General features: G+C 52.3%; 1 protein-coding gene across 1 annotated transcript in view; it reads left to right on the forward strand.

Moving 5' to 3' along the window:
• Mast1 (microtubule associated serine/threonine kinase 1) overlaps window positions 1-11,985 on the forward strand; it is a 47,330-nt gene that overhangs the window by 5,544 nt on the left and 29,801 nt on the right. Inside the window, exons 2-8 of the mRNA XM_050120756.1 lie at window positions 2,056-2,087; window positions 3,811-3,899; window positions 4,289-4,364; window positions 8,326-8,404; window positions 9,641-9,801; window positions 9,957-10,032; window positions 10,181-10,390. Of these exons, the coding sequence (XP_049976713.1) occupies window positions 2,056-2,087; window positions 3,811-3,899; window positions 4,289-4,364; window positions 8,326-8,404; window positions 9,641-9,801; window positions 9,957-10,032; window positions 10,181-10,390 (723 nt within the window). The remainder of the gene's footprint in view (window positions 1-2,055; window positions 2,088-3,810; window positions 3,900-4,288; window positions 4,365-8,325; window positions 8,405-9,640; window positions 9,802-9,956; window positions 10,033-10,180; window positions 10,391-11,985) is intronic.

Here is an 11,985-nt window from a genome sequence, read left to right on the forward strand (position 1 = left end):
TATTTATTTATTATGAATACAATATTCTATCTGTATGCCTGCAGGCCAGAAAAGGGCACCAGACTTCATTACAGATGGTTGTGAGCCACCATGTGGTTGCTGGGAATTGAACTCAGGACCTTTGGAAGAGCAGGCAATGCTCTTAACCTCTGAGCCATCTCTCCAGCCCGACACCTAAGTTCTATATTATGTCCAGGCCTTCATCCTTGCAGCCTCCTAGATGCTCTCTCCACAGTTCCTCTGTGGCTGCCCCTTCCTTCCTTTTTAAATTCCAGTGTGTGTGTGTGTGTGTGTGTGTGTGTGTGTATACGTGTGTGTGCATGCGTGTGTGTGTGTGCCTGTGTGCGTGCCTGTGTGTGGTGGGTGCCTGTCCTGAATGAACATGTAGTACATGTGGAGATCAGAGAATAACTTCTGTAAGTCATGTAGGTCCCAGGGACCAAACTCATGTTCTCAGGTTTGGTAGCCTGACCCACTTTTTCCTTTTATTTTATTTATTTATTTTTTGAGTCAGGATCTCTGTATGTAGTCTTGAACTCACTGTGAAGCCAAGGATAATGATGAACCCTATTTTTATTTATGTGTATGTGTATCTTGCCTGTGTGTATGCCTGTACACGATGTGTGTGCAGTATCCACAGAGGGCAGAAAAAAGTAGCATCATTTCCCCTGGAACTGCAGTTACAGACATTTGTATGCACCATGTGAGTCCTTTGCAAGAGCAACAAAGTGTTTTTTTTAAAGATTTATTTATTATGTATACAATATTGCTTCCATGTATGCTTGCATGCCAGAAGAGGGCACCAGATCTCATTATGGATGGCTGTGAGCCACCATATGGTTGCTGGGAATTGAACTCAGGACCTCTGGAAGAGTAGTCAGTGCTCTTAACCTCTGAGCCATCTCTCCAGCTCCCAACAAAGTGTTTTTAAGCACTGAGCCATCTCTACTATAGTATTACTTTTATATTACTCTTATTTAATATATGTGGGCTATTATTTTAAAAGACATGATCTATTATCTTGTTATGGAGTCCAGGACAGTCTCGACTGCAAGAACACCCTGCCTCAGCCTTCTGTGTAGCTAGAATGACAAGCAATTGCTTCTAAAGGCCTTTTCCCAAATGCCAGACAATCATTTTTCTTATGAACTACCATGTTCCCAGTGTCCAGCAGTAAGACCTGATGTTCAAGAAATGTATGTATTTATTTACCTGAGACAGGGTCTCACTGTATAGCTCTGGTTGGCCTGGAACAAGATGTGTAGACCAATCAAATTCAGAGAGATTCTCTTGCTTCTACTCCCCGGGTGCTGAATTAAAGGTGTGTATCTCCACCAGCAGCAGGAAATATTCCTGGGGAGAGAAACTTTGCAATTATTTGTGGATGTCAGTGCCAGCTTTCTTTTGGAGTGGGTTCTCTCCTTCCACAGTGTGGGTCTTAGGATTCCACCTCAAGCGATCAAGCTTGTTAGCCTCTGGGTCTTCAAGAAATATTTTTCATGACTGAGGGTATAGCTCACATGGGAAAGTGCACCAAGGCCTGGGTTTGATACTCAGTACCATATACAGGGTGTGGTGGAGCATGCCTGTATGCCGGTGCTGAGGAGGTGTAGCGGCAGGATCAGAAGATCAGCTACACAGCAAGTTCAAGACCAGCTTGGACTACATGAGACCCTATCCAGAACAAAGAACAATGTTTTACAAATATTGTCATGGTGGCTCACAACTGTGATCTGAGCACTTTGGACGTGAGGCAGTGGGATCTCTGGTTGGAGGACAGCCTTGGTGAGTTCCAAGCCATCCTGAGCTAGAGTGAGATCCTGTCTTGTCAGAAAGCAAGCAAAACTTTATTCGCATGAACATGCTTTCGGATGTCCAGTTGGGTCTATTTCTTGTGCACTTGACCCTGTTTTGGCCACCGGGAATCAGGAGAAAGGCAAGGGTGACATGGCCATGCTGATGACGCTCTTGCTCCTTAGGTGAACGGAGCTGCAATTTGGGCAGTGGCTATATGTCCACGCTGACCTCCATCCTTTTTACCCCTTTTTCTTCCAGAAGGATTTGCCCCTGCCCCGGAAAAGCAGCAGGTGAGCCTTGGGGGAGAGATGCACCAGCATGCTACCCCCAGGTAGGGACACCAGGCGTGCACGCGGGCGGGGCCTCGCGCGGCGACACCCCGCAGCGCCCCCTCGCGACTGGCCGCTGCAGCAGGGCCCTCCCCTCCCCCGCCCTCCCCTGGCCGCCGCTGCGGCTCCAGCCTCCGCCCAGCGCACTCGCTCCCCGCGCTGCCGCTGCCGCACCTGCCACCATGTCGCCGCCGCCGGGTCATGTCTGACTCTCTCTGGACCGCGCTTTCCAATTTCTCGATGCCCTCCTTCCCCGGCGGCAGCATGTTCCGCCGCACCAAGAGGTAGACCCCCCACCCCGAGACCCTATCCAGGTCTTCCCGGTGAAGCCGCCCCGCCGGCTGCTGCAGCAGGGCGGGGCCGGGATGCTGCTCGCTGTCCAGCTGCGCCAGAGGTGTCCGCTGTGCCCTCCCGCAGGGGATGGGGTTGAACGCCGGCGGTGCGGGCCGTGCTGCTGTAGAGACTAGAAAGGCCTGAGCTGGGGACAGGGGTCGAGCTGGCGGGGGGTTGCAGCGCCTTTGTTTGCAGACGTGGTGGGCTCAGGCCGCCCGGTGGGGGTAGGGTACCGCGGGGAGGGGGGGGCTTGGCACCCTCAGAACAATAGCCGCAGCCTGGCCTCCCCCCGCCCCCATCCGCGTGCTCTTGGACAAGCTAATATGCTCAGTCACTGCGGCTGAGAGGGAAGGGGCTAGAGCGACTGGGGGCTTCTCTTCTGCAGCTGCTAGGAGGAAGGGGGGGTCGCTATCACTGCATGGACCCTCCCAAGTCGAACACAGCCTCACACTGAAAATAGTGACACGGCGTCACACAGAGCATGACCACACACACACACACACACACACACACAATCCTAGTGGCTCCCATACACTCACTGGGAGGCACCACATGTACCCAGCCACAGGTCAAAGCTATGGACAAATAGGGTCACCTCCGGTTGTCACACACAGACGCACACACACTGTGCTCGCCTAGTAAAGTGCTACATTCGAGACCACCCACCAAAAACGACCCGTTTTCAAAATGACACATCCGCGCACCTAACCCTGTCACAACAGCTGTGTCAGACTGACAGCAGAATAAACAGACACAGGGACTTGTGCAGAGGCGAGGACACACACAGTCACATAGCACGGATCCACGTGGTACACCGTTGCATGCTTGGAGGTGCCCAGTGTCACGGGGTGTTAAATTCACACACAGGGATGGGAACACACCGTGATGGACACACACAGCCAGTGTACCTCGTGCTGATTGCCCTGGTAACAACTGCACACCTGCAGCGGAAGTCAGGCACCATGCAGGAGTCACACAGTCATGTACACGCTGTGTTTCTCGCTGCACCACACACAGAGAAAGATGTGTTGTCACCGAGATAGCCTACATGACACACCAGTGTGGGTCTCATACCGTGGATGCCACATGTGTCTGTAGACTGTGACTGTTCTGGGCATCTCAAGGACACGGACATTCAGGATGGACCAGTGGTGTCACCCTGGCTATCAGGCCATAAAGTGACACAGACCTCACAGAGCTGCACACGAGTCGCCCTCTACTCTGGAAGTGTCACACACTGGCTGCGGCATGGAAGAGAAGTGAGGATCTGAACCGGAAGAGTGACTTCATAGGCTCACACTCAAGGAAGGGTCTGGGGCCTCTCTTGATCCCCGCTTTCCTTCCCTGGCAGTTGCCGCACCAGTAACCGGAAAAGCCTCATCCTGACAAGCACTTCGCCGACCCTGCCGCGACCCCACTCCCCGCTGCCAGGCCACTTAGGTGAGACAAAGATGCAGCCTGGGTACGTGAGGATTTAGACCATAGGAGGCGGGGCCACAGCCGGGGCGTGGCCATTCCTTATGGGCGGGGCCATTCTGGATTGATGGAGTGGGTTGCACCCAGTTTAGAGGAAGCTGGGTTGGACGTTGTAGAAGCAGAAAGGAGGAGCCAGAGCTGAAGGGCGGAGCAGTCTTAGAGGAGGCCGAATAGACAGACACCTGGGTGAGTTAAGTGAATCTAGACCCCCCCCAAAATGTTGAGAAAGGCGGGGCCACTGCAAAAGGGGCGTGGTCGACCATACATGCACGGGCCTACACTAGAAGGGTGAGCTGTCCCTAGCGACTTATTTTGGTGATCAAAAGACCCTAAAGCCCCCCTTTCTCCTGCAGGTAGCAGTCCCCTGGACAGCCCCCGCACCTTCTCTCCCAATACCCCTGCCCACTTCTCGTTCGCTTCCTCCCGAAGGTGAGTCCCTCCCCTGAGGGCCCCGTAACTCAGTGCCATCCTCCCCATCCACCGTCTGGGCCACCATCTGTTCTTGTCCTAATTGCACCCGAGTAGCCTCTGGGGACCAGTGGAAGGGCCTCAATGTCCTACTAGAACTCAAGGTGGAGCTTATAAAAAGGTGGAACCAATCAGTGATCCAGAATGGAGAGGAGGGGTCCTCCTTTGCAGTGGAGGGAAACTGCTGTACTCTGGGGCCCCAGGGCCGGCCTCCTCCAAGCCTTGTGCGCTTGGCCGAGCGTTTCCATAGCAACAGAACAGGGCTGTCAAGATGAGGTGCGCAAGCGCACATTGCACAGAGCCCATCTAGGGCCTCAGTGCCTCCAGCGGGGGGAGGGTGGTTAAGGAATTTTCTCAACCTTCCAAAACGTAAGGTGTTACCTTTGCCTCCAAGGTTCTCGGTGGATTTAAATGAATCTTCTTGGGAACCATAATGAAAAGTGGGGAGGGGCAAAGACTTCCTGCTTGTTGCGGAGAAACTTAGAGTCATTGGAATCTTTGGGCCAGGAGTGGAAGTTGGGGCGCCTTTTCTTTAGCTATATTCATGGTTATGAACCTGAAAGGAACAGGACGTATGGGATGAAGGACTCCTCATTTCTGACCTTGGCATGATGAGGGGAGGGTGAGGCAGGGAAGATAAGGATAGGGATCGTTGCAAAGACTGATGAAAGCTGTAGGAGAGATATGGGGACAGAGAATGGCTTCCTGGACAGGGCGGGGAGCGAGCCCCTTTCAACAGTAGTAGAACTTAGCTGAAGGAACTGGGAGCCAAGCACAACTCTGGGTTTGTTCTGTGTAGAAAGAGGCCAGAGCCCACCCTATTTGAGCGTGTGTCTATGGTACTGGCCATCCGAGCGCCAGTGTGGGCGTACGCAAGAGTGAATGATGGGCAAATGCATTCAAATGTAAATCCATGTGTGCCGTAGGTTTGTAAACGCATGCTAAAGGAGGACACCCCCACCTCTGTATCTCTGCGGCATGTGCAGCGGTGTGGGATGTGTGTGAGTGTCTGAGGGAGCGTGTGCCCGTGTGCATCAGTGCATGGGTGCCAGTGTGCCCGGGTGAGCTTGCGGTCCTGCTGCTGAGCGGGAACGGATGAGAGTGTATGTCTGTGACAGAGTGTATATGTGACGTAGGAGTTCTGGCCCGTGTGCATCAATGGGTGTGGGCATCAGTGTGACTGGGTGAGAGTGTAGCTGTGTGGGAGTCTGACTGTCTGACAGTGAATGAAAGTCTCGACTGTGTAGCTGCATGGTGAGGAAACCACGGAGCGTGTGAGTCAGGATGCAGCTCTACGTGTGTCAGTGTGCGTCCGGCTCCCTTGTGTATGTCGCCATGTCGGTGTGTGTCTGCTTTGGCCTGCGTTCGTGCATTGGTGTGTGAGAGTGCGGTGTTTGGGTACTGGACGGGGCTGTGCACGCTCACAACTGCCTTTAACAAGGAGATGAGTGTGGGACTGAGAGCTAGAATTTACTCTTTTCTTTTTAGTTTTTCGAGACGGGGTCTCCCCGTGTAGCCCTGGCTGTCCTGGAACCCACTCTGTAGACCAGGCTGGCCTCAAACTCACAGAGATCCGCCTGCCTCTGCCTCCCGAGTGCCGGGATTAAAAGCTTGTGCCACCACCACCTGGCTGAGAGTTGGAATTTTCTTTCTGCTTTTCTTGCTTTTTGAAGGCAGGGTTTCCAGCAGCCCTGGCTGTCCTGGAAATTGCTAGAAGACAGGCTGGCCTTGAGAGTTGAAATTTTTAAAAAGATTTTTAAATTTTATTTTTTTTTATATGTGTGTACCACTTGAGTGCCTGGTGCCCTCTGAGGTCCAAAGAGGGCACCAGATCTCCTGGAACTGGAGCTGTAGGACCATGGAGTCACTTTGTAGATGCTGGGAACTGAACCCGGGTCCTCTGCAGGAGCAACCAGTACGGTACTCTTAACTGCTGCCCCACCCAGTCTCAACAGTCTGAATTTTTGTATGTGTTTTGTTTGGGAAAGGGTCTCATATAGCTTAGGGTGGCTACAACTTGCCCTGTACCCAAGGATGATACTGACCTCTGCTGCTAGGAATCTCCTGTGTCTTGAGCAGCTGTTTTCGCCCATTTGCCAGCAAATCCACCCCCTCTTTTGAGATGGGATCTTACTACTATAGTCCTGTTTGACCTAAGTGGTTTTGTAGACCAAGCTGGCCTTGAACTCACAGAGATCCACTTGCCTCTGTCACCCAAGTGCTGAGACTAAAAGTGAGCACAGTCATTACCAGTCTTGACCTTTTTCTTTACATGTATTCCTTTCTGAACGTGTGTCATACACTCGGGCGTGTGTGAATGTGTGGTGGTGCTCATGGGGAGGACAGACAACGGTCAGGACTCGGTCTGCTGTAACTACCATGAGTTCCAAAAACCAAACTCATCATCGGGCGTTCAAAACAAGCTCATTTCCCTACTGAACCGTCTCACTGGCCCTTGTTTTGTTTCGTTTAGTTTTTAAGATTTATATGTTTTGTTTATATGGCTGCTTATATGTGTATGCATCACACCTGCAGGGTTCAGAAGAAGGATTCAGGGGCTAGAGAGATGGCTCAGCTGTTAAGAGCATTGCCTGCTCTTCCAAAGGTCCTGAGTTCAATTCCCAGCAACTACATGGTGGCTCACAACCATCTGTAATGAGGTCTGGTGCCCTCTTCTGGCGTGTGGGCATACATGTAGACAGAATATTGAATACACAATAAATAAGTAAGTAAGTAAGTAAGTAAATAAATAAATAGATTCATTCCCGAGTCCCTGGAACTGTGAGCCAACGTGTATGTGCTGGGCATTGAACCTGGGTCTTTTGCAAGATCAACAAGTGTTGTTTTGTTTTGTTTTGAGACAGGGTTTCTCTGTAGTCCAGGCTGACCTCAAATGCTTTGATCCTCCAGCCTCCACCTTCTGAGTGTTAGGATTGTCATCACGTGCCAGTCTCTCGGTCTTAGTCTGTGAACTCAACCAAAGTAGGCACAAGAACATGAGAAGCTGTGGTTGTACTATGAGAGTGACTGTGGGAACAAGCGTGTATAGACCCAAGTCACTGTGTCACTGGGTCTGTTAGAGGGTGGTGCCCTTTGTCTGAGAAGATGCCCAGGAGTCTTCTCTGAGAAATTTCTTTCTTTCTTTCTTTCTTTTTAAATATTTATTTATTTATTATGTATACAATGTTCTGTCTGTGTGTATGCCTGCAGGCCAGACCTCATTACAGATGGTTGTGAGCCACCATGTGGTTGCTGGGAATTGAACTCAGGACCTTTGGAAGAGCAGGCAATGCTCTTAACCGCTGAGCCATCTCTCCAGCCCCTCTGAGAAATTTCTTATGGGAGTTCTCTGGAGTTAGATACTGGGATTCCAGGGTGTGACTTATTCATCTTAGCTTCTTTTTATTGCTCTGTTACCATTTTTGGGGTGCAGGAGACTGAACCCAAGATCTTGCACATTCTAAGAAAGCACTCTACTGCTGAGCCACATTCTTAGCTTCCTTTGGACGGGCTTTTCCAAGCCTTCTGTGCCCAATCTGGGGGGGCCTTTTGTTTTGTTTTGTTGTTTTTTGAGACAGGGTTTCTCCATGCAACAGCTTTAGCTGTCCTGGAACAAGACCAGGCTGGCCTCGAACTCACAGAGATCCGCCTACCTGTGCCTGGGATTAAAGTCTTGCACCACCACACCCTGCTGGGGGGTTGGGTATTTTGGTATGGTGATAGTACCAAACAAGGAAGGATTCTAGGGAAGTCCCAAAGATAGGGATTCTTCCTCCACAACCATGGTACCTGGCTTAATATGCCATCTTTCCCTGAAAGCCTCAGGTATCTGAGGCTCCCCATCCCCCATCCCCATGCTGGTTCTCACTCCAGGAGTGAGAGGACCCCTGGCAGGACTCAGAGCAGCTTGTTTGGGTTCCAGGGCGGATGGACGCCGCTGGTCACTTGCCTCGCTCCCTTCCTCTGGCTATGGCACCAACACACCCAGCTCAACTGTTTCAGTGAGTATATGGAGGGAGACGGATGGGAGGGCGGGGACTGAAGTGACCACATGAAGACCAGCAGTCCTGGACGGACTGAGAGGCTGGGTTCCACTGCCCTTCATGAGTGTCCATTTGTCCATCCACTAGAGGTGACATCTTTCACCCAGAGCCTCATCTCTGCTCTCACTGCATTTTCCGGGGAACCTACTCATTTCTTGTTATCCATGATGTGCCCAAGTGTCTTTACCTGGCCAAAGTCAGGCCACCCCATGGCTTCTACCCAGAGTCCATTTGCTTACACATTGGACACTCAAATCTCTCTCCTTCAATGCCCTTCGGAGATACAGCTCTGATTCTCTTACACCCCCACTGCTGTGAGGTTTAACAAATGTTGATACGTGATCACATGACTTGGCTAGGGGTATAAAGCGAGGCTTCCTGGAAGAAGTGGTTGACACCAGGACAAAGGATCAGCTTGAATGGGAAGGGGTTGGGGTGAGATGCTCAGGAGGCCAGCAGCATAGGTCAACTCCCGAAGGCCTCAGGAAACATGGCACAGCAACAAGTTGAGGGTCCCTGTGTCATGTAGCTGGCTGTGGTGGCATGGGCCTGCGATCCCAGCTGGAGAGTCTGAGACAGGAACATCAGGAGCCCAAGGCCAGCCTGAGCTAAATGAGACCTACTTCAGTTCCTCACCACCATGGGGGGGGGGCAAATGGCCGAGGAAATTAGCTGTATTGGTAGAGTGTTTGCCTTTCATGCCTGGGGGCTGGCATGTACCTCAGTACCACAAAAGGAAGAAAAGAAGGAAGGAAGGAAGAGGGAGGGAGGGAGGGAGGGAGGGGAAAGAAAGCTAACCGTGCAGCCAAGACTTGGAGCAGAGCAAGTGCTTCACAGAGGAATGGCCCAAGGTTGGAAAACAGCTAATGCCAAGGCCCTGGGGCAGAAGCACGTGCAAGGATCAGCAGGACCAGCAGGGGTGGAACAGAGCAGGCAAGGGGGAGAGCAGGAAGGATCTTGTGGTCTAGTGGAAGGCCTTGAGAGTACACTGTGATATGCTAGGCGCCGTGGATGGTTCCGCACGGCAATATCCACCCCACATCCACTTGGTGTTTTGAGATAGGGTCTCACTCAGTGTAACCGAGGCTGGCTCAAACTCTGAAGCGCTGGGATCACAGAAGGGAGCCCCAGGCCAGGGTCGAGTGCTGGGTTTCTCCAGGGCCGGCTCTGACTCCCCGCTCTCTCCTACTCTAGTCCTCCTGCTCATCACAGGAGCGCCTTCATCAGCTCCCCTACCAGCCCACGGTGGACGAGTTGCACTTTCTGTCCAAACACTTCGGCAGCACCGAGAGCATCACGGACGAGGATGGTGGCCGCCGCTCCCCCGCCGTGCGGCCCCGCTCTCGGAGTCTCAGGTGCGCTGGCACCTGAGAGGGATGGGGTTTTGGTGCATGACCAAGAATCTTCGGCCCTGGGAAAATAGAGTGAAGCGCGTGGGGTTGGGGGGAAGGGGTTTGGGGAGTCAGCGCAAAGACACGGTCCTGGAAAGACGGGACTTCTTTTCCTGCAGTCCCGGCCGCTCCCCCTCCTCCTACGACAACGAAATCGTGATGATGAACCACGTGTACAAGGAGCGGTTCCCAAAGGTGAGACCCCCTCCCCACACCCCATGACCATCACTAGCTCGCGGGCGCACCTGGGCTCCGAGAGCCCCCTAGCGGTCGGAGCGCCGTGGCGCAGGCTGCGGTGGCCACAGCCTCCAAGCTCTCCCTGCATCCTTGTACCGCTGCCCAGGCCACCGCGCAAATGGAAGAGAAGCTGCGGGACTTCGCCCGCGCCTACGAACCCGACAGCGTGCTGCCGCTGGCCGACGGCGTGCTCAGCTTCATCCACCACCAGATCATTGAACTGGCTCGAGACTGCCTTACCAAGTCCCGCGACGGGCTCATCACCACGGTCTACTTCTACGAACTGCAGGAAAATCTGGAGAAGCTGCTTCAGGATGTGAGTGTCAAGGGCTTCAGACTCTGTCCAGTTCCTCCACACGCAAAGTGCGCGGAGCCGGGCGAGCAGCGGGAGGCGGAGGCTGGGAGGTGGTTCCCACTCCAGGTCCGATGGAGGAGCTGGAATTTATTTCCTTAGCGGCCTTTAGTTGTTTAAGCAATTGTCACCTTCTCCGATGGCCTAGACCCTCCCCTCTTACCCCCCACTGGGAATTGAACCCCATGACCCAGTGGCCTAGAATAATCGAGACAAGTGCTCTGTGACTGAGCTACATTGCCAGCCCCTATTTGTTTGTTTCCATTTTCTTTTTGTTCAAGACAGGGTATCGAGTAGTGCAGGCGGGCCCCCACCTTGCTATGTAGCCAAGGATGGCCTTGAACCCCAGAACCTCCAACTTCCACCTCTTTAGTGCTAGGATTACAGTTTTATGCCACCACTTCCGGTTTATGAGACGCTGGGATGCATCCCAGGGCCTTTGCATGCTAGGGGAGCACTCTACCAACTAAGATACATCTCTAGTTTGCACTAAGTTGCCCACTAACTGGCCTTCAAATCACTGCATAACCCATGCAGGCCTTGAACTTGCCATCTTCCTGTCTTGGCTTCCCGGCGTCACAGACCTGCAGCCCCACACCCAGGCTGCGTGTAATTTCTAACTCTGCACACACAGCACATTCTGTATATTTACTTGTCTTCTTTCTCGGTTTCCCTACTCCAATGTTGGGCACCGGGTTCAATACAGAGTCCCTGGTGTCTGGCTCACAGTACATGCTCAACAAATATTACATACGTGTCTCTGGGGGCATGGCTCGTTGACAAAGGGTTCGCTTAACATGTGTTAGCCCCAGGTTCTGTCCCTAGCACCACACATACACACACCATTGGGTGAACCTACTGTGGCATCACACGCCTGTCAATCAGTACTAGGGAAGCTTAGGTAATAGCATCTCAAGTGGGGGATGGAGAGATGGCTCAGTGGTTAAGAGCATTGCCTGATCTTCCAAAGGTCCTGAGTTCAATTCCCAGCAACCACATGGTGGCTCACAACCATCTGGAATGAGGTCTGGTGCCCTCTTCTGGCCTGCAGGCAGACATGCAGGAAGTACACTGTATAGATAATAAATAAACCTAAATAAACCTTAAAAAACAAAACAAAACAAAAAGAGCATCCCAAGTTCCAGGCCAGCCTGCCCTCCATAGCAGACCTTGCCTATGAATGAATGCGGGAATTAATTAATAAATTAGTGGGTATATGAATGACAGCAGACGAGACAGTATCCCATCCAAGTCAAGGATCGTGGAGGGCACTTATTGAGCCCTTCCTCTGTGCCGGGACATGGTGCCAGTTCAGGAACCATGGAAACAGGTCAAGGGTCATGGTGTCAGCTGACATTTAGGGCAGGAGGGAGACAAAACAGTGGATGCTCTCTGGGCTGTGACATGGGAACTGGGACAAGAACAATAAGTAGACGGCGTCTGTGGAAAGAGCCAGAAGGAGTGTGCCCTGAGCGGAGGAAGCAGCAGGCTTGTGTTAGACCTGTCTCCAGTGCTTGCTCTGCGGCTCCAACTTTTTTTTTTTTTTTTTTTTTTTTTTT

This window comes from Alexandromys fortis, unplaced genomic scaffold, assembly GCF_014885135.2.
Source record: "Alexandromys fortis isolate MF-2015 unplaced genomic scaffold, M_Fortis_MF-2015_v1.1 scaffold_186, whole genome shotgun sequence".
In the NCBI taxonomy this organism is placed as follows: Eukaryota; Metazoa; Chordata; class Mammalia; order Rodentia; family Cricetidae; genus Alexandromys; species Alexandromys fortis.